The sequence below is a fragment of the Carlito syrichta genome, unplaced genomic scaffold, assembly GCF_000164805.1.
Source record: "Carlito syrichta isolate Samal-C Ts95f unplaced genomic scaffold, Tarsius_syrichta-2.0.1 Scaffold303105, whole genome shotgun sequence".
Taxonomy (NCBI): domain Eukaryota; kingdom Metazoa; phylum Chordata; class Mammalia; order Primates; family Tarsiidae; genus Carlito; species Carlito syrichta.
In genome coordinates, this window is record NW_007247201.1 from 247,986 (window position 1) to 270,529 (window position 22,544).

The window sequence follows — 22,544 nt, forward strand, 5'->3', positions numbered from 1 at the left end:
TGAGCCCAGCAGGTCGAGGCTGCAGTGGCTGTGAGCATGCCACTGTACTCCAGCCTGGGCAACAGAGTAAGACTCCAACTGAAAAGACAAAAAAGTAATGTAGTCTCAATAATAAAAAATAAAATTAAAATATTAAAAAGTACCAGACTAGCTGGGCTTGGTGGCTCAGCCTGTAATCCCACGCTTTGGGAGGCTGAGGTGAGTGGATTGCCTGAGCCCGTGGGTTCGAGATCTGCCTGGACAACTTGGCGAGACCTCATCTCTACAAGAAATCAAAAATTAGCTGGGCATGGTAGCGCGCGCCTGTAGGTCCAGCTACTTGGAAGGCTGAGGCAGAAAGATCACCGGAGCCCAGCAGGTCGAGGCTGCAGTGGCTGGGAGTGGCCACTGCATTCCAGTCTGGGTGACAGTGAGACTCCAACTCAAAAAAAAAAAAAAAAAAAAAAGTACCAGACTTATTTCTTCAGCATCTCCACCAATCTCTTTATTTATTTATTTGCTTATTTTGCTACATCCAGGCCCTGATTACCACATAGCCAGACAACTGGTTCTTCTCCCCACCATCAGTCATCTCTTGGCACAGATTTTGTGGCTTATTTCCTTGGACATTGATTTTGCCACACACTTCCCCTCCCCCTGCACTTAACAGTGCTCCCTTCTATCTCTCATATCAAATTGAAATTTCTCAGACAAGCCGAGCCTCTCCAATACCTTCCCCACTTTCCTGACTAGACCTGTTTCTCCAACCCAGTCAGTGTGTTCAATGTGGTACGTCCTTCCAGCTCTCACGGGAGAGGAAAAATGAACTGATCTTATAAGTGATCAAAAGACCTAACATTTTATCACTATTGTATTCCTATAATGTGTCATTCTCAATTGGTTTCTCTATCCTTTAAATGATTGTGGCCCCACGTCAATGATAAATAATTTTGGTTCCTTAGTCTGGCTGGACTATGGTGCAGAATGTGTTAAGCCCCCGAAGCAAGACTATAACTGCAATGTAAATGTTAGGAAATGAACGGATTCTGCCAAGGCACAGCTTTCAGGCACAAACACATTCCTTTCACTGAGTTGAGAGCTGAATCTGGGCTTAGAGTATACTCTGGGTGAAGGCACTCTCACCATAACCCTAGCCTTGCTTTTCCTGCTCCAATCTGACCTCAGTCACCAGCTAGACCACAGCTTGGTCTTGTCTACCCAACAAGATGGGAAGCTCATAGGCTGGAGCTGAATCTGACACTTGTTTATGTTCTTCCCAAACTCCAAGATATACAACATGTTGAGATTAACTGACTCAAAAGTATCAGGCAGGAGACATGATATGGGGGCACACGCTCCAACCCAAAAGAACTACTATAGATATTAGTTTGATGTCATAATACATAATGACAACCCAGTTATACTTCATTAGATTTTTGCATTCAACTTGGTTCTCCAGGTCATATTACTTACACTGTAAGATTTCTCAATGACCACAGATGCATCAGAAATTGCTTGAAAATCTTCACTGTGCTCTGGTTGCTCACTTGTTCTGGGGGATGGGTGCTTGATACCTAGTAATTATAACACAATCAGAGCCAAAATCATTCATTGATATTTAGATAGCATGGAAGGGGCAAGAGGTGGTATGAGAGAAGAGATACAAACATATTCTGCCGAGGTTGACCATGTCCTATTAGTTAAGTCCAGTCCAAAGAGTAGAGATTGCTAGTTTAGCCTGGCCCCAAAACACAGACCTGGATCAACCACCCTTTTGCTCACCACTCAAGAGTGACGCTTGACAGAGAACAGATTCTAAATACCAAACAAATCCAAGCGAACAGATTTTCTGCCTAAGATAAATGATAATTTTAGATGTACCTCTGACTTACAAACAACTGCAAAATAACATCCCATACACTGATGTAAGCAAATTACCAGGTGGAAATACACAGCCTTTGATTTTAGCCTGTAAATCTATAAACTGATGATAGCATATGTTATTTCTCTAGGTTCCTCAGGCATAGACTCTCTTGGAGCCAGTGGATTTATTTTCAGCTTAGAGTACAATGCAAAGTCATGGACAGTAGGGCAATGGTGGCCCACCTCCATCCCCAGGTAAGGAAGGCTCAATTCCTTGCCAGGTTAAACCCATGACAGGATCAGTGTGTGGAGATTATTTTCCTTCCTTTGGACAAAGGGGCCTGTTCTGGTAATAGAAAAACTAATCAATCTCTGGATTTGCCAGTGGGAAACGCAATGAGTGATAAGAGGTCTACTGCTTTCTGCTGGAATTCAAGGTTCCAGAAAGGTAGAAAAGGAGAGAGGAGTCAATAAAGGAAATATGCCAGGAGGTTTACTTATTTTTCTTTTTTTCTTTTTTTTTGAGTACGAGTCTCGCTCTGTCGCCCAGACCAGAGGGCAGTGGCCGCTTCCGGCCACCGCAGCCTCGCCTGCTGGGCTCCGGCAATCCTTCCGCCTCAGCCTTCTGAGTAGCCAGAATTACAGGCATGCGCTACCACGCCCGGCTGATTTTTTATTGTAGAGATGAGGTCTCGCTGCCCAGGCGGGTCTCGAACCCACGGGTTCAGGCAATCCACTCACCTCAGCCTCCCAAAGGCGCGGGATTGCAGGCTGAGCCACCGAGCCCGGCTCAGGTTTACTTATTTTTAAGAGCTGATAACTTGATAACACTCACTTACCCTGATTCTCACAACTGAACTTACTGGTGAAGCTTTGAGGCCCAGGTTGTCTGCCGTGCTGGTCATGATCACAGTCTCTGTTGTCCATTTCATCACACCTGCCATTTCGTCCTGGCTTATCATTTTCTCTGTGATGCTCTACAACTTGTGGCCCATCAATGTTCTCAGGACCCCTAATGGGGGGCTGCAGCAGGGAATCTGGTTCATTTTCAGTTGCACTCTCTAAAGTCAAACTGCTCTGAGGATGCCAAGAAGGTACTATGAGCTGCCCAGTAGCAGCTTTCTCTGCCATTTCTTTCACCTCCACTGGGCACAAGAGAAAGCAGCATTTAAAATATCACTGGAAACGCTGGAAACAAAAACTTTCATCTTAAGATATATGTAGTACTATAATACCTTATTGTATCAATAATTGCCTTTGTACATTTGCATCATCCTTGGTTTGATGCATAATATTTGATTTTAAGAGGAAGAGAGGGGAGTATTGATAACAGAGCAAGAGAACGGAGTTTCAGTTAATTATCTGGAACAACAGCCCTGGTTGCTGACTCTATTTGAAGGCAGCAGAAAACTTGCAAATTAGACCCTTTTGCTATAGAAGGTTAACAAGAAAAAATGACATCTGAAGTTCCCAGTCTATAATAACTAATAGAAAGGATTCCATTTGAGTTTGCCTAGCCTTTATAGACTACACTGAGCTCATATTTTTGGGACATGTACATTTAGGGTGAATTAGTGCATCTAAATGGTTCCAGTCTGAGTGAATGTGGGTGTGTATCAATGTGCTCTGTGATGGAATGGTGCCCTATCCAGTACAGGTTCTGGTCACCCATGACCCTGAACTGGAATAACTGGGTAAATAATTATCTTATCTGTTTTTACTAATATTTCTTAAGTGTAGTATATAAAGCCCACATTTATTTCAATGTTTACTACTGGAAGTAGTTGGTCCTTAGTTAGAAGTTTGGTGATTTTTTGTGACCAGAAATATGCCATTGGAACTTACTTCTTGTTTACATCAATTACCCTATGGTAAATTTTGGTTCATTATACAACATTTTGCTTAAAGTTGCAGTTTCTGTCAACAATATAAAGTGAAAAATTATTGTATTCTGTATTATTTTTATACTTTTTGCATAATATATTTCATACATAATAAAAACATTTCCTGTATAGTCTAGAAATGAAAAAAGCATTTTCTTTTTGAGTTGGAGTCGCACTCTATTGCCAGGCTGGAGTGCAGTGGCACAATCACAGCCACTGCCTCTACCTGCTGGGCTCAGGTGATCCTTTTACCTAAGCTTTCCAAATAACTGGAACTACAGGTATGCAGCACTGTGCCCAGCTAGTTTTTTAATTTACTGTAAAGATGAGGTCTTGCCAAGTTGCTCAGGCTGGTCTTGAACCCCCAGGCTCAGGCAATCCTCTCACCTCTGCCTCCCAGAGTGCTGGGATTACAGGTGTGAGCCACTGCACACAGAAGCTATGGTTCTAAACAGTGCAATACAAGATGTACACTTAGAGATATTAACCAGGTTATAAATGTACTTTAAATCTCATTTTGCCTAACAAACCCCACGACTTTATACTCACTTTTCCATTTTAAGGATAGCTTTCCATTATCTCCATTATTTCTTGACTTTGCATTATAGATTTCAGAAGACACGGATTCCATACTGGTCCTAAGTTACATAAGTTTTTTTTGTGGGGGAGGGAAGGGGAGTGGATACAAACATATCAATCTGTTCAAGTTCCTGACAGAACTCAAAGCCCACCAACCCACCTAGAGAACCTCTGCTCCCTCAGCCATTCCTGGAGTTGCACTGACTCATTCTCACCACCTGGAGGCGCCAGACTCCCCAGTTTTATTGTCAAGGATACTTACCTTGTAGAGTCCTGATAAGGGCTGGGTGACTCAGGAGGTCCCTGCTGGTGGCTTGACACAGGGAAGACTGTACTATTTAGCTTCGTAACTTTGGCTTGGGCACAGGACTCTCTAGGCCTTCCTTGGCTAAGAAATGGAAGAACTGAGCTAGAAGATCTCTAAGGTTTTTTTTCAGTTTCCAAGTTACAATTTCATAATTTTTTTTTTTTTTTCAGATTTAATGATTCTAAAGGCACCCTTGGGAAATTTTCAGAGGTACAAGAAACCCACAACTGAAACGCAGTTTCACCAGACAGAATCCTGGTCCCTGGGCTGTTTCAGAGTCCCTTCCTCCCACATGCCACAAATCACAGGAGATAGTTCAGGTAAAGGTTCTGCTCCTACCCTTGCGTCAGAATCCTCTGGTAAAAGGTCCACTTGCCCATGAATGGCAGCACAATAACTAACATGTGTGGACATGGACTTAAGTCACCAGAGCTCCTGAAGAATGTTTAGAGAACTTCAAATTAGTCTCAGTGCGTTCTAGATCCTGACTTACCACTAGGTTAGCTATCTAACTTAGGCAAATGTCAACCTCTGTGGGTCAAGGCTTCCTCATCTGCAAAATACAGGAGTCTTCTTTCCTCTAAATATCCCATGATTAACTTGCACCACTATGTGCCTGTAGTCCCAGCTACTAGAGAGGCTGAGGCAGATCTTGATTGCTTGAACAAGATCCTATTTTTTCAAAAAAAAGTTTATGAATATCTCATGCTTATATACGTTTTATCTTCTATTAAATGAACTCTTCAAAAATGTGTAATCCAGGCCAGGGTTGATGGTTCTCAGCACTTTGGGAGGCTGAGGCAGGAGGACTTGCTTGAGCCCAGGAGTTCAAGACCAGCTTGGGCATCATAGCAAGACTTCATCTCTACAAACAAACAAACAAACAAACAAACAAACTAGCTGAGTGTGGTGGCGCATGCCTGTAGTACCAGCTATTCGGGAGGCTGAGGCAGAAGGATTGCCTGAACCCAGGAGGTCAAGGCTGCTATATTTGTGATCATGCCGCTGCACTCAGTCTGGGATATGAATTCCCTGTTATCCAGAATGCATTACTCCCTAGCTAGACCAGAAAGCAGAGAGAATAGAATCAGAGGTCAGATCCGATCAGCTTCTTTAAAGAGCTTTTTGGCAACAGCTATCAAGAATCTTTAAAATGTCAAGCCCTTGACCTAGTAATTCTGGGAATCTCTCCTGAGGACATAACTCAAAATACAAAAAAATAAAACTTATTTAGCTATGGCCATGTTCAAAACAGAATAAAGAATGAAACAACCTAAAATTCAACAACAGGTGAAATCCAACAATTTCAAAATAAGCTTATAGGCTTTTTTAATAAAAATAATGTGGGACAATGCTCACATTGTAAAGTGAAAAATCAGGATACAAAATTGCCCACAAATATAACAATAACAATTTCATGTGTTTAAAACATACAAAAAGACTAGCAGAATAGGTTAAAAAAACTTTAAACTTGTTTTTGTTGTTGTTCTTTTGGGGTAAGAGGATGAAGCTGACCAGAGGAAAGCACAATGATGGGTTTTTCTTTATCATTTAACAGTTCTAAGGTTATCCTATCTGCTGCTCTCAGTGCTGTGAGTGCCAAACCCTCTGATGCCAGTTAGGTGATTCTTCTTAATCCCTTCATAAGGGTGAAGTATACTGATCTATAATGCATGGACATTTCCTTCATGCCCCCTTACATACATATTTACCAACATGAAAGGATCAGCAAACTCTTGTCATTAATCTCAGTCACCACTGGGGGGAGGAATAAAAGTTATTTTTTTTCCAGAACTGGCATCAAAGCTATGGATTAGTGCTGCCATTTATTCACAGAAAATAAAAATGAAAACTGATATATTAGTCTACATTGAAAAACACTTATTTCCCCTTTAATAATGCCCCCTACGCAAAACTAAATTTGTTTTACCTAAGTTTTTTAAAACTCAATATATGGCTGGGCTCAATGGCTCAGGCCTATAATCCCAGCACTTTGGGAGATGAGAGGATTGCCTGAGCCCACAGGTTTGAGACTAGCCTGGGCTACTTGGCGAAATGTCATCTCTACAATAAATCAAAAAATTAGCTGGGCGAGGTGATGTATGCCTGTAGTTCCAGCTACTTGGAAAGCTGAGGCGGAAGGATCACCTGAGCCCAGCAGGTCAAGGTTGTGGTAGCCGTGAGCATGCCACTGCACTCCAGACTGGGCGACAGAGTGAGACTGTGACTCAAAACAAAAACAAAAACAAAAACAACTCAGTATACATATATACTGTCCTCCCAGCAGTCTGTGCTAAAGCCAATTCATTTCATTGATCTGACTGGAAATCAGGGTAACAGTGAAACTGATATTACTTCCCCTTTGAACTCAGTGATGCTTACTTTAAACAACCTGGTTTCCATTTAGTTTGGCTTCTGGAGCACTGATAAATAGAATATCTGGATCGGGCTCGGTGGCTCAGCCTATAATCCCAGCGCTTTGGGAGGCCGAGGTAAGTGGATTGCCTGAGCCCGCGGGTTCGAGACCCGCTTGGGCAACTTGGCAAGACCTCATCTCTACAATAAATCAAAAAATTAGCCGGGCATGGTAGCACACACCTGTAGTTCCAGCTACTTGGCAGGCTGAGGTGGGAAGGATCGCCGGAGCCCAGCAGGTCGAGGCTGCGGTGGCCGGGAGCAGCCACTGGACTCCAGTCTGGGTGAGAGTGAGACTCCAACTCAAAAAAAAAAAAAAAAAAAGAATATCTGGCATTTATTTTTATGAGAAAAACTATATGGGAAGTTTGGGAAAGGCAAGATGCTTTGCTTTTGAAAACTGATGAATACTGTCTGATTAACCTGCCAGCCATTGTCTTCTACAAGTTCCCATTACACTGCTCTTCCCACTCACTCAGCGGGAGAACCTGCCGAGGTCAGCTTCTGTACTACTCTTCTTCATCACTCAGTCCCTTTGTCACTAGAAATAGGAAGATCACTGAGTGGCCTCAGGGTCATATGGGAGTTTAAAGGCATGGTAACACAAAGAACAATAAAATGTTGACCCACCTACAGGTATTTCGGTTCCTGCTTCTTTCCAAGCTGTCTTTGGCTCCCTGAGTGGGCTGAAATTGTTCACTTGTGTTCTGTTTTCCAGGGCCACAAAGAGTTGGCAGCTTAAAAAGCAACAAACGTGTTTCAGTACTTTGATGAGGGAATCATTCTTCTCTTCACTCACAATATTTTCAAAGTCATTCTTGAGAAATGTGTAAAAATAGACAGACCTACCAAGATTTCCCTTTGCATGTTTCATATCTAGTAACTCATCTCTTACCTGGAGGCTTTTATCCAGAAATGTTGGCCCCCAGGAACCTAGTACAGACTGGGTAAAAGTGGAGAATGAGCAGACCATATAGAAATAAAGCATCCAAACACTTTCCTGAGCATTTCCCCCCTACATTAATGTGAAGGAAGCAGATTTTTGTGGCAGAAGCCCTGAGCCTTGGATTCTAGTCTAATCCTTATTCAGACTAACCTAAGAGAATCTCATACTTCAATTTTTGCATTCATAAAAAAGTGACAATACTATCTCCAGGGGGGATGCTACTACATTAAAATACAATAAAAATTACAATACTTAACAAAAGTAAAATAAATGAAAGTCTATGCCCCTTATTCAAAAGAGACTTTTGGATCTGCTTATCTCAATATGAACATAATTTTAAAAAACTGAGTTAATTATATTTCCTAGCCTAAGCAAATTAAAGCTACAATGTAAGGTTTGGAGATGGTAGCAGAATGCTGAAAAGTGAGCCAGGCATGGTGGCTCATGCCTGTAATTCCAGCATTTTTGGAGGCTGAGGCAGGAGGATCACTTGAGCCCAGGAGTTCAAGCCTAGGCTGGGCAACATAGTGAGATTTCGTCTCTACAAAAAATTTTTTTAAATTAGCTGAGCATGGTGATATGAGTCTGCAGTCATGCTACTCGGGAGGCTGAGGTGAAGGATTGCCTGATCCCAGGAGGTTGAGGCCATAGTGAGCCATGAACATGCCACTGCACTCCAGCCTAGGCAACAGAGTGAGACTCTGACCAAAAAAAAAAAAAAAAAGTGATAGGAGGCATAAAACTTATCACAACGTCCCTGAAGTATGAGCTCCAAGGCCTTAGTCTAGGCAAACACTCCTTACCAGTGGCTGAAGACAGCACTCTATTATGGAGTCATGAAGATTTACAGTAACAGATGTTCACTAAGAGATTAGAATATATTTAGAAAATAGTCAAAATATATTTAGAATATTGGGAAGTTTGCAATGTTTTCATTTAGTGTGATTAAAATTTTAAGAACTAGTCCGGATGTGGTGGTTCATGCCTGTAATCCCAGCATTTTGGGAAGTGGAGGTGAGAGGATTGTCTGAGCTCAGGGGTTTGAGATTAGCCTAAGCAACATGGCAAGGCCTCATCTCTACAGTAAATCAAAAAATTAGTCAGACATGGTGGCGCATGCCTGTGGTTTCAGCTACTTGGAAGGCTGAGGCAGGAGGATTACCTGAGTCCAGCAGGTAGAGGCTGCAGTGGACGTGAGCATGCCACTACACTCCAGCCTGGGTAATAGAGTGAGACTGATTCAAAAATAACCCAAAACTTTTTTAACAACATGAAATTACAGAAATGAATTTTAAACTGTCCAAAAAAATAAGATGCCTTATTCCTTAATGATGCTACAAAAAGGGGGGGCTCTCTATAGAAAAATAAATATGGTCTAAATATAAGACTTCAGATTAAAAAAAGAATAGGTTGGGCACAGTGGCTCAAGCCTATAATCTCGGCACTTTGGGAGGCCGAGGCGAGAGGATTGCCTGAGCTCAGGGGTTCAAGACCAGCCTGGGCAAATTAGTGAGACCCTCTACAACAAATCAAGAAATCAGTCAGGTGTAGTAGCACACACCTAAAGTTCCAGCTACTTGGAAGGCTGAGGCGGAAAGATCACCTGAGCCCAGCAGGTCAAGGCTGTGGTGGCCATGGGTGTGGCACTGCCCTACAGCCTGGGCAACAGAGTAAGACTCAAAAAAAAAAGAAAAGAAAGGTATAATTGTTTTAGATATAGATGTATGTACTAGATGTTTTCCAATGATGGCTGCCATCAACCCCTTCCTTCCTGTCCACCCTGCCATGCCTCCTAGAGGAGTGGAGTCTATTTTCCCCTTTGAATCTAGACTGGCCTCATTACATTCTTTGACCAACAGAAAGCAGTGGAAGTGTCACAGTTTTAGGCCCGGGACAACCTTTTAAGAGGCCCGGTAGTTTTAGCTTTCATTTGGAAGCTAAAAAGAAAGATTTCATTCTTTTTTATGAAAGTCAACTATTAAAGCTGTGAATCTCCCAACGTTGCCTTGTTTAAAACCCTCCAGTCACTCTCAGGATAAAACCTAAAACTGTTTGCCTGGCCCTCTGGACCCTTCTGCAGAGTCTCCACTATGGGGCTCTCTGAAGTCCCTGAAAGAGTGAGTCAAACCTTCCCCTGCGCCTCAGGGCTTTGTATAAGGATTTCTTCCACCTGGAACACTCCTTTCCAGTCCTCTTTCTTGGGCAAGCCCCACTCCCCGTTCAGGCCCCAGATACTGACTTACTTTCTGAGGGAGACCTCCCCGATCCCCTCATGCCTATACCAGCACTCAGGATTTCCCTTGATGCTCAACCCAGGGCAAAGACAGGAAGTAAGGAAGGAGGGAGAGATGCCCATGGAGGGAGAAGTAAGATATGAGGCATCAGGTCATAGAAGCATCAGGAATGAGCCACCACTATGACTATGGCAGAGACCGGCTCCAAGGACAAAGGGACCCGTCCAGGGCCACATGTGCAATAAGCTGTGGTCTCTGAACCCTGACTTTAAGAAAGCAAGGCTTCCTTGATACTACCTGTCCTTTTGTCATCTTTCTCCCCTGCATTTACCAGAGACAGATGGGGGGAGGGAAGTGTCCCCTAAGAAAGCAAGACATTTGCTCCAAAGCAAGCAATGGGGGCTGAATGTGGGCAGAAACCCAGCTCCCATATCCCAGTTGGACCCTCCTCCCACCAAGCCACCAAAGGGTTCCAAGGGGTGATGGTGGGGGGACCCTTTGCTCTCACCACTCACACTCTTCCCAGGAACTGGAGAGATGGCAAGACCCATGCTGTCCCTTCTGCTGCAGTGGTGGGGGCGAGGAACCTAGCTGTAACCTCTCTTATTTCACTCTTTGCTGGGGAGGGAGTGGTGTTTTTCACAGAGGTGGTGGGTAATGGCAACAGTGAGTGACTCAAGAAGCAGTTAGGTAAGCCCTGTAGAGAAGCTTGGGTGAGACTAGTGAATGATGAGAAGCCAAGTACAGAGAAAGAGGCTAACTGAAGGAGCTCGAGGCACCAGATTTGTAATCAGAGGCTTCTTGGCCCTTCTTGCCCAGCCCAAACTCTAGCTGCATCAATCAAGTGAGTGGTCCCAGCCAATGCCATGTGGAACAGAAGAACCACACAGGTGAGGTGAACCCTATCAGATTCCTGACTCAAAGAATTGTGAGAAACAGGAAAACACTGCTATTTTAAGCCACAAGTTCTGGGCTTTTTTTGTTTGTTACACAGCAATAAGTAACCAAAACATACCAAAAAAAGTTATGTTTAATAGTTTTCAGCCTGGCTTGGTGGCTCAGCCTGTAATCCCAGCACTTTGGGAGGCTGAGGTGAGTGGATTGCCTGAGCCCGCGGGTTCGTGACCCACCTGGGCAACTTGGCAAGACCTCATCTCTACAATAAATAAAAAAAACTAACCAGGCGTGGTAGTGCGCGCCTGTAGTTCCATCTTCTTGGAAGGCTGAGGCGGAAGGATCGCCGGATCCCAGGAGGTCAAGGCTGCGGTGGCCGGGAACGGCCACTGCACTCCAGTCTGGGCGACAGAGTGAGACTCCAACTCAAAAAAAAAAAAAAAGTTTCCTAGGTGGAGTATGATAGCTTACACCTGTAATCCCAGCACTGTGGGCCAACATGGGAGAATCACTTGAGGCCAGGAGTTTGAGACCAACAAAGGCAACATAACAAGACTCTACCTCTAACAAAATAAAATTGTCTGGGCATGGTAGTGCACAACTGTAGTCTCAGCTGCTTGGGAGGCAGAGGCAGTAAGCGGTGACTGTGCCAATGTGCTCCAGAGCCTGGGCAACAGAGTGAGGAAAAAAAATAAAATAATAACAGTTTTCTAGCAAATTCTAATTTTCAATGGAAACAAAAAGGTTAGAAATCTAAGTAAATTCTCTGTGCCTTCTTATTATATAAAAGCAAATGCTAACATTTTTCCAAGTGTTCAAAGTGAGGACTGAAGCCTCACTGAGATTCAGCATGGTACAGTGAAAGCACACCAGTCTAGAAGTTAGGAGACCTGCCCCTAACCAGCTTGGACCTTCACAGTTGTACAGCACGCTGGCGGGGGGGAGGGGTGGTGGGGTGAGAGCTGTCTGCCCTGTGTAGGCAACAACGGGGTACACTATAGGTAGAGAATCTTAAACCAGTAATAAAACACACTAAAAGCTGGTCTGCTTTTTATCATCATAGGCCAGCAATTCTAAATGACTTCAGTAATAAAATCTGTCTTCCAAAGAGGCAGATCTCCCCTATTTCACCCCATTTGATAACACCACTTGACCTCAGGAAGCTTAAGTCACTGAATCATGTCTGAGGGATTTTTCAGTTCTAAAATTCTGTAATTCAAGAGGTAGCCAGTTCTCAGAGTACAAACTTGTTCAAATTCATTCCTTCCCTCATTCCTTCAGTGACCATTTATTGAGTTTCTTCTGTGTCAACCACCATACTAGATCCTGGGACACAGAATGAGCAAGGCCTAGGCCCTATCTTTAAGGAGCTCAGAGAGCCACTCTGCAGTCTCCATAAGCCTCAAGCCACACCTCCCAGCCAGCTCCCATGGTGTCTGCTCACCTCCTCTGAAGTACCTTCTTTGACCACCAGGTCTCTCAGTCCCCCACTGGTGTTTGAGCTACTTATGGGCAGAGTTTGTGGCTTATTCATCATCATATCCCAGGGTCTAATACAGCCTTTGGCTCTATAAATGTTTGTTAAATGAATCAATTAATGAATAAGCAACTTAGAATGGGAATTAATATCTGCCTGAAATGCCTTATTCAGTAATTTCAACCACGTCAAATTGCCAGTACTTGATCATTTTGACCTACAAAACAGCAGGTTCATATGGTTCAATCTAATACATATGAATTTAAAGGACATGAGCTGTTTTGGATTAGGAATGGGATGCAGAGAGTATCTACCTTGGAAGTCCATCCTAGAGGACTTATTTCCCAAAGCCAAGAGGACCTTGCTGTGGGTTGGCTGCATTTATATGTCAGTTCCTGCACACAGGTTAGGGGCAAAATTGAACCCAGCTCTGCTTAGCTTGCCCCGTCCTCCTGCTTAGGTTACCTGATGGCTCATCTCTAACTGATCTCCAGGGCTTTCTTCAGAGACCTGGGTGAAAGGTTTCCTGCCACAACCACTTCTTTTCCTGGACCTTTTGCCAAAATGTCCCCCTTGAAAGTCTCTCACTGTCCTTGGAAACCTTGCTAGGGTTGGGCAACTGTCACTGGTGTCTGACTGCTGGCCCGCTGATAGCGGCAAGACAGGAGGAATGTAACTGGAAGCTGGAGGACCCAGGGCTGAAGGCAAGTCGTAGACATTTGCAAACTCTCTTGAAGTAGCCCACAAAGACATGTGCTCTTCCTGCTCCTTCTGTATCATCTCAAGTTTCTCTATTTTCAGTTCGATGTTCCTCAGCAAATCAGCATTCTGGTGCATTAGCGTCTGTGAAATCTTTAGATTCAGCACACACTTGCTGATGTACTCCTCAGTCATGGACCTGTTGCTCATGTTGCCCTTGGCTTGTCTAGTTCGCTCAGGGAGGCTGAGTGAACTAAGCGAACCATTTTGCCAGTCCCAGTTCTCAAAGGAGAGCTCTGTGTCAGATTCTGAAAAGCTCTCATCCTCATCGCAAAGACTGTATGCCTCTCTTTCCATCTTATCCAGCTCTTCCTCCATGGACTTCAGGTCATCTGCCTGGTTTGGTCTATCTCCCTCAAGAGATGAAGAAGTTCTTATAGGCTCTTCCTCTTTGTCATCTCCTATGCTCAAGCAGCCTGAGTACACTTCATTGATTTCAAAGCTGCAGAAACTCGCCTGACCTGCGCTGAGGCTGCTGGCCACTTCTGCCACAGATGGAGCAGGAGAAGGAGTATTTTGATTCTGAGTCTCCTTGGCAATCCTACTTGGATTTGGGGTCTGAGCATCAAGTGTTCCTTTCTCAGTGGGAGAAAAGTGACTCCTTGGTGAATGAGGTTGACTGCCTGTTGAAAACAGTAGCAATATACAACTGATTAAAGTGATCATATTCAGCAGCTAAGCAATCTTGACTTGTTCAAGAGGCATGAGAATGCAGAAAAATGCCTTTTATTTTCCCACCCCCTTCCCAGTTGTGGAAGACTACTAGATATGCTTACAGAGACTGAGAGGGTATTTCTAACCCTGGTAAAAGTTCCCATTTTCTCGTACAAGGGATGAAGTTGAAATGTGGGGATAGGCTGGGTGTGGTGGCTCACATCTGTAATCCTAGCACTTAGGGAGGCAGATGGGAGAGGACTGCCTGAGCCCAGGGGTTCAAGACCAGCGAGGGCAACTTGGCAAGACTTTGTGGCTATAATAAATCAAAAGAGTAACCAGGCATGGTGGTGTATGTCTGTGGTTCCAGCTACTTGGTAGGCTGAGGCAGAAGGATCGCCTGAACCCAGCAGGTCGAGGCTGCAGTGGCCTTGAGCATGCCACTGCACTCTAGCCTGGGTGACAAAGTGAGACTCTGACTCAAACAAAAAAAAAAAAGGAAAAGTGGGGGATAGATCAAATCCTGGGGAAAACCTTCTAAGCTTCAATTATACTGTGTTCAAAATATATATAACATAACTGTCAGGACATGCAAATTACAGGCCCCTGAATTTTAAGGACCACATTCATAACTTTAAAAAAATTTGTAGGCCGGGGTCGGTGGCTCAGCCTGTAATCCCAGCAATTTGGGAGGCTGAGGCAAGTGGATTGCCTGAGCCTGTGGGTTCAAGACCCATCCGGGCAACTTGGCAAGACCTCATCTCTACAATAAATCCAAAACTAGCCGGGAGTGGTTGTGTGTGCCTGTAGTTCCGGCTACTTGGAAGGCTGAGGCGGAAGGATTGCTGGAGCCCAGCAGGTTGAGGCTGTGGTGGCCGGGAGCGTGCCACTGCACTTCAGTCTGGGCGACAGAGTGAGACTCCAACTCAAAACAAAAAACAAAAAACAAAAAAATTTGTAGAGATAGGATCTTGCTGCATTGCCCAGGCTGGTTTTGAACTCCTGGCCTAAAGCAATCCTCCCACTTCAGCCTCCCAAACTGCTAGAATTATAGGCATGAACCACCATGCCTGGACACATTCTTAGATTTCTTTTTCTTTGAGTTGGGGGTCTCACCGTCTTTCACCCAGGCTGGAATGCAGTGGCACAATCACAGCTCATGACAGCCTTAAACTCCTGGGCTCAAGCAATCTTCCTGCCTCAATCTCCCAAGTAGCTGGGACTACAGGGGTGTGCCACAATGCCTGGCTAAGTTTTTTATTTTTTGTGAAGATAAGTTCTCACCATGTTACCTAGGTTAGTCTCAAACTCCTAGGCTCAAGTCATCCTCCATCCTTGGCCTCCCAAAGTGCTGGGATTATAGGTGTGAGCCACTGTGCCCAGCCTCATAACTTTCTATACATACACAGACTATCTCAGTTAAAGTTATACTCTTGGTGAGCAACTGGATAAAAGTAGCCAAGATACTACCCAAGAAGCCACTGCATCATTGGAGGGATAAATAATTCAAAAAATAACTCTAGGAATGACCACCCACCACCATTGGTTGACAGGTATACCACTCTGTCAAAGTAATGAGAGCTCGGGGGACCACACTGGAGGCCTCCAAGGAGAGTCAGAATGAATGGTAATTTGACTGGAATTGGAAGGCCTGGGTTCCAGTCTGTAACAAGCTCTCTATAATTCTGATCAGGCCATAGCAGGCCATAACCTCTCTGAATCTTAGTTTCTCATCTGTAATATGAGGGCTGTAAGACTGATGAGTGTAAGATCCTTTACAGTTCTAAATTCTAAGGTTTTCAAACGTACTAAAAAGTAGTAAAGCCAGGCATGGTGGCTCATGCCTGTTGAAAGGTGCAGGAAGCGACCAGAGGGGCAGCTCCCAAAACGGCGCTAACACACAGGACAACAAAGGCGCTCGGTCCGGCCTCTGAGAGCACAATTCCCCACGCGTGCCAATTTCAAACCTCCCGATAGGTCAATTTCAAACCTTCCTGCATCAATTTCAAACTTTCCCAGGCACGTCAATTTCAAACTTGCAAGCCTCCAATCAGTAGACAGCCTTGTTATGCGTCCAATAGGACCATAACACGGCATTGGCTCCACCCTACTCCCATGCAGTTCCTCCAATAGGAGCATAGCACGGCCCCTTCCAGCCCCTGTAGGGCTGATAAATACAGCCCTCTCCCCGCAACTCTCTCTCTTGGTTTCTCTTTCTTTCTCTCTCTCGGTCTCTGTTCCTCTCTCTCGCTCTCTCTTTCTGTCTCTCTCTGTCGCTCTCTCCCTCTCTGCAGCTCTCTCCCCGCCTATCTCCCACTTCCTCTCTCTCTCTCTCTCTACACAGACCCTTTCCCTTTTCCCTTGTAACAGCCACTTTAATAAATCTCTTGGTCCTGGCCAGGTGTGGAGTCATTACTGGCGTCAAACTTCTTACACCTGTAATCCCAACACTTTGGGAGGCCAAGGTGAGAGGATTGCCTGAGTCCAGGGATTCAAGACAAGCCTGGGCAATTTAAAAAATTAGCCAGGCATGGTGGTGCACACCTGTGGTTCCAGCTACTTGGAAAACTGAGATGGAAGGATCATCTGAGCCCAGCAAGTCAAGGCTGCAGTGGCCGTGAGTGTGCCATTGCACTCTAGCCTGGGTGACAGAGTGAAACTCCTACTCAAAAAAAAAAAAAAAAAAAAGGTAACAAAAATTAAATGGAAAGTAATTTTCTTCTCTTAACTGTTCCAAATTTTGTATAATGAGCATATAGTTTTAAATCCAAAAAATTTAACTTAATTTTAAGGATCTTGATTTTTCCCTAAGGCATCCATCTTTTCCCAGCAGAAGCTACATGTACTGCTTGGAGGAGTCTATTGCAGCTCATGTGATTCTCCGAACACATTCGTGTCAAAGTGATGCTTAAGGCCATACCTGTTTCCTTTAGCTCTATGATTTCCAAGTCAGGGGTCTCTTTTGGATGCTCTGAAGCCAGTCCTAGATAGACATTGACATCAGGATGGAATCCATATCTCTGCACCCTGGGGCTCTCAGTTGGCTGAGTTCTCTGGTCTCCAATAAAATCCTGTATCACAAATAGTCAAGGACATAGACACAGTCATCTGAATGTCACTGAAATTTTAGAATCCAATCAGATAAACTACCTCTTACTACTGTTGTGTAGACAGACCTACAGTCCTAATTAGCTAATGTATTGTTTTTACCAATACCATGGAAACAATAATAATAACGACCATTCACTGAATCTCCACTCTGTGCCCACAGTGTGTCGAACCTTCCCAGTTACCTGCTGCTCTCATCTAGTTAAGCAGTTAGTTTTTTCGCAGGAACACAGAAAGGGTGTCATAAAGTGAGGATTTCCAAAATTCCTTACAAGTTGGTCTCTAGTTTTTTCTTGGTCTCTAACCCCCACTCTCCTGAGACGGCTAAGCAGAAATAACTTCCCAATAGCTTCAGGGCTTGCCTGTAAGTCATTCTTCAGAATATACCGGATGTCTTGAAGATTTATTGTTCGGTCTTTCTGCTTGACCTGGATGCCTGACTTAACAATATCATAGTAAGGTTTTGGAAGCCTGACATCAGCTTCTAAATAATTTCCCAAGACTATGGCTTCTTTAATAACTGAGCCATCTAAGCCATCCCAAGGTATGTTATCTGTAAGACAAAAGTCATAGGAAGAAATAACATTAAGAAAGCAGGGGATAGAGGGGAGGAGAAAAAAGAAATCTGATGGGCTTAAGTCACTTAACGGCTCTAAACATTAATTTCTGTCTGCAGAAAAACTACCTGGAAGTCCAATTACAAGTGAGAAGACACTTTACCCATTTACCAGGAAAACCCCTGCCACAGGAAATAGTAGCATCAGTGTCTGTACACATGAACTCCCCACCAGCAGACCTGGGAACCAGAAGGAACTATTTCATGGCACTAGGCTGGGTAGCCCAATGCAGTCATCTCTTCAAAGTGTGGGACTGCAAACACTGTGAAAAGGCAGCTTTCACCTCTCCCCTCTATGAGTGTGGTTTTACTCTGTGTGTGTGTGTGTCCTTCTCTTGAAGGATTCCTTCTGTTATCAGATATGTGACTATCTTCCTCACATTAGAGTTCTGTCAGTTATCCAGGTTAGTCTCATATCCCTGGGCTCAGGTGATCTTTCTGCCTTAGCCTTCCAAATAGCTGGAACTATAGATGTGCGCCATCTCACCTGGCTAATTTTTCTTGATTCAAGTGACACTGCTTTTACATCTACTGGACCCTGGGTGTGTTTAGTTTCATACTTTACTTCTTAGTGGCCACTTTTCTCTTCATTTACGAGACCTTAAGGGTACCTCACAGAGATCTTAAGTATTGACACCAATATTTAGATTTAAAACTTTACTTGGATTAAACGCATTGTCATTCACAAGCAGATGGGTGGGCTTTGCTTAATTTTTTTTTTTTTAGATTAGAAAATATAGTTTGTTTAGAAAGTAAATTAGGCTGGGCTCGGTGGCTCAGCCTGTAATTCCATACTTTGGGAGGCCAAGGTGAGTGAATTGCCTGAGCCCGCAGGTTCGAGACCCGCCTAGGCAACTTGGTGAGACCTCATCTCTACAATAAATCAAAAAATTAGCCAGGCGTGGTAGCGCGTGCCTGTAATTCCGGCTACTCGGAAGGCTGAGGCGGAAGGATTGCTGGAGCCCAGCAGGTCGAGGCTGCGGTGGCCGGGAGCGGCCACTGCACTCCAGTCTGGGCGACTGAGTGAGAGTCCAACTCAAAAAAAACACAAAAAACAAACAAACAAAAAAACCCCAAAAACATTGTGGTGCGGCCACAGCTCAAAGAGCACATGGCCACACCAGAGTTTAGTAAAGCCATGGCCACTTTGCTAAGTCTTAAAGAACAGTTAAAAGAGAAAAATGTGTGGGAGATCATCTCATCTTCCATAAGCACAGAAAAGGTTTCCTTGAAGAAATCTCTTGTTTCTAAGTCCTGCATTTTTATAAAAGTAACTCCTGGGGGAAAATAAAACAACCTCAGAATAAGGACTTTTGATCTATCTACCTGTTAAAATCTCCTGTATGATCATAGAAAAGCTGTAGATGTCGGATTTCACTGTGGCTGCCTTCTGTAAGATCACTTCTGGTGCGGCCCAGTTGTATAGCTGGGTAGGGAGGGGTACTCGAGTCAGTTCCCTGTGTACACCTCTGTCCTGGCTACGGAAGGAAACATACACAGTTTTGATTAACACAGTGCATTTGTGAAATATTTACCTCTGAAGACTGACAAACTCCTTGAGCTCCTGGACAGACATTGAGCTAACCCCTGCTGCCTCAGAGCTGTTCCAGCACCTGCAATTCCTCACCGTTCTTACTCACCTGGGTCCTGCCCTCATCTCATTTGACCATTCTCTCCTGCTCACCCACGCCAATCACAGGAGCCTTCTTTCAGTTCCAGGCACATTACTACTTCAACTCCTTGCACCAGCATCTTCTTCTGCCTGGCAGGCTCTGCTCATAGAGCCTAAAGCAACTAGGTGCTTCTTGTGACTGACAAATTGGTTTGAAAGTCAGCTCCTTAGGAGGAGGCCATCCCGATCACCTAATCTAAAGTAGTCCTGTTTTATTTGCTTCAGAGCACTTATCTGAATGTTTTGTTCATTTATTTCGTTTAATTTATTATGTCTCCCTTCCACTGGAGCGTCAGCTCCGTGAGAGTAGGCACCTCATCAGTCTTTTACGTCACTGTATCAAGATTACATCAGAGCCTTGATGCTTGCTGCTGAATAAATGAATATAAGACTCTTTCAAGACACCTTTCAAGCCCTGTTTGCTCTATCAAAGCTGACTGGGCCTTCTGGGGCTCCTCGTGATTGCTTCTTTTCTGGACCCCCGCCCTCCTAAGAATGGGCCTTCTCAGTTTAGCACTCAAAGGTTCATTCATTAGCTTAAATAACTCATCTTCCCAAACCAGACTCCCTAAGCCCTAAGTCAGAGAACCCTAAATATCTTTTGGGCCAACAAGAGACAGCAGGTGAAGTCAGTGTTGACTTCTGCCCACAGTTGTCATAAGAATCAAATGAGATCAGGGAAACAGAAACACTCCCTGAGCCATAAACACTCTACCAAGTAAGAAAACTAATATGAAGGTCATGGGAGGCATTCAGTAAAGACTTGATGACTGCAGGTCGATAATTAAGAATTATGTTTTACCAGGTGTGGTGGTTCATGCCTGCAATTCCAGCACTTTGGGAGGCGGAGGCAAGAGGATTGCCTGATCCCAGGGATTTGAGACCAGCCTGGGCAACTTGGTGAGAACTCATTTCTACAACAAATCAAAAAACCAGCCAGGCATGGTGGCGCACATCTGTAGTTCCAGCTACTTGGAAGGCTGAGATGGAAGGATCACCTGAGCTAAGGAGGTCAAGGATGTGGTAGCCATGACAGCACCACTGCACTCCAGCCTGGGTGATAGAATGAGACTCCAATCAAAAAAAAAAAAAGCGGGGTGCGGTGGTTCACACCTGTAATCCCATCACTTTGGGAGGCTGACATCAAAGGATTGCCTGAGCCCATGAGTTTGAGACCAGCCTGGGCAACTTGGTGAGACCTCATCTCTACAATAAATCATAAAATTAGCCGGGTGTGGTGGCACATACCTGTAGTTCCAGCTACTTGGAAGGCTGAGGCAGAAGGATTGCCTGAGTCCAGAAGGTTGAGGTTGCGGTGGCCACAAGTATGCCACTGCACTCCAGCTGGGGTGACAGCATGAGACTGACTCAAAAAAAATGTGCGTGTGTGTGTACAGATTTTAGAGGATGGGATGGGTTTCTCAGACTTCGAGCAAACTTCCCTAAGTAATATTTGTTCCAGCAAACCTTTTGATAGATGTCTGTGAATTCAAGAAGTCATGAAGTTCTAAAAGCAGGTACTGATTTTTTAGTTGTATTGCTGAATAGTTGGGTGTGGCCTGGTGTTGTATGAACAGTGCGTTTGGATATGCATACAATTTTAATATGCAAACATTTATATATTTAATGTATACATTAATATACTTGTATAAGCATTATATATTATACATAAAATTAATACAAATTATATTAGTATCACAGAAAAAGTAATGAGGTGTTTTTTTGTCAGAGATATATTCTGGGATCCAGCACATGTGGCTCTCCAAGTTAGGGGGCAATTCTAAATGCCCACCTACTTTCAGGCTCTGGTAAGGGACAAGTCACTTTTAATCAGGATTGAAATCCTTTTTCTTTTACTTCCTCTCTTATAATCTCTTCTTCCTTTTCTGTTAAAGCTAGCTGGGGTGGGGGATTTCTTTTCTGGCTGCCACTTTAGGACAGCTATTTTTCTGGGCTTAAATTTTGGCACCATTAAAATTACATTTGGCTGCAGCTATGTGATACCACTCACAAGGTCAATTCCAGCTCTAAACATTCCATTAGGAAGGAGTTGAAGGGTAGGAGGAATTGCGGTATCACTTCTACACCAAGAGATGGAGCACTATTCTTAACAACGACATTCAACCAATATGCCCAAGTAGAGTGTTACCAAAAATACATGCGGAATAAAAGGCTATTTTGGGTTCTTGGATAATCAAATCATGTTATCAGCTGTCAAAGAAGGGTATGCTGTTATGGCTACAGCTGCTTGCTGACTGACATTTCTCCCTGACTTCCATCCTGAACTGGGTGTGGTGACTCATGCCTATAATCCCAGCACTCTGGGAGGCTGAGGCGAGAGGACTGCCTGAGTTCAGGACTAGCCTGGGCAACTTGACAAGACCTTGTCTCTACAATAAATCAAAAAATTAGTCAGGTGGTATGGTACACACCTGTGATTCCAGCTTCCTGGAAGGCTGAGGCTGAAGGATCGTCTAAGCCCAGCAGGTCAAGGCTGTGATGCTGTGATCATGCCACTGCACTCTAGCCTGGGTGGCAGAATGAGACTCTTAATCAAAAAAACAAAAAAGGGTCTATCCCGAGGTCAACAAGCCCAAATGAGAACTCACACATTCCTGCCATACCCAGTCCCTCTGGACTTCCCAGTGGTACTCAGATCCCAGTTACCTCCTACTTCCATCCCCTCACTCAACCAGCTGTTGACCCCAACTCCTCCATGCACTTTACTTTTTCCCCTTCCATTTTGGATCCTTGGTCACCATCAGGCCCTGTGACCTCCTAACTGATGGTCCTGTGGCCTCCCAGCTGGTCTTCCTGTCCTTAGTCTCCAATCCATCCAATGTGTCCCCTGGACACATTCTTCACCACCTGGTTTAGCCCCAGCTGTGCCTCTAACCAGCCAATTGGGTAACTTTTTTTTTCTTTTTGAGTTGGAGTCTCATTCCGTCACCCAGACTAGAGTACAGTGGCACGCTTCTGGTCACCGCAGCCTTGACCTGCTGGGCTCCAGTGATCCTTCCGCCTCAGCCTTCCAAGTAGCCGGAACAACAGGTGCACACTACCACGCCTGGCTGATTTTTCATTTATTGTAGAGATGCGGTCTCACCAAGTTGCCCGGGCGGGTCTCGAACCCGCAGGCTCAGGCAATCCACTCACCT

At 44.4% G+C, this 22,544-nt stretch overlaps 1 protein-coding gene across 3 annotated transcripts in view; it reads right to left on the minus strand.

The window, feature by feature from the left end:
- The window catches only part of TEX14 (testis expressed 14, intercellular bridge forming factor), a 70,304-nt gene that overhangs the window by 24,729 nt on the left and 23,031 nt on the right, over positions 1-22,544 (minus strand). For all 3 annotated transcript variants that reach the window (XM_008057683.2, XM_008057682.2, XM_008057681.2), the window contains exons 10-18: positions 19,041-19,192; positions 17,461-17,651; positions 16,911-17,061; positions 13,166-13,959; positions 7,657-7,763; positions 4,567-4,692; positions 4,275-4,363; positions 2,706-2,987; positions 1,453-1,553 (exon numbers count right to left, since the gene is read on the minus strand). In XM_008057683.2, the coding sequence (XP_008055874.1) occupies positions 1,453-1,553; positions 2,706-2,987; positions 4,275-4,363; positions 4,567-4,692; positions 7,657-7,763; positions 13,166-13,959; positions 16,911-17,061; positions 17,461-17,651; positions 19,041-19,192 (1,993 nt within the window). The remainder of the gene's footprint in view (positions 1-1,452; positions 1,554-2,705; positions 2,988-4,274; positions 4,364-4,566; positions 4,693-7,656; positions 7,764-13,165; positions 13,960-16,910; positions 17,062-17,460; positions 17,652-19,040; positions 19,193-22,544) is intronic.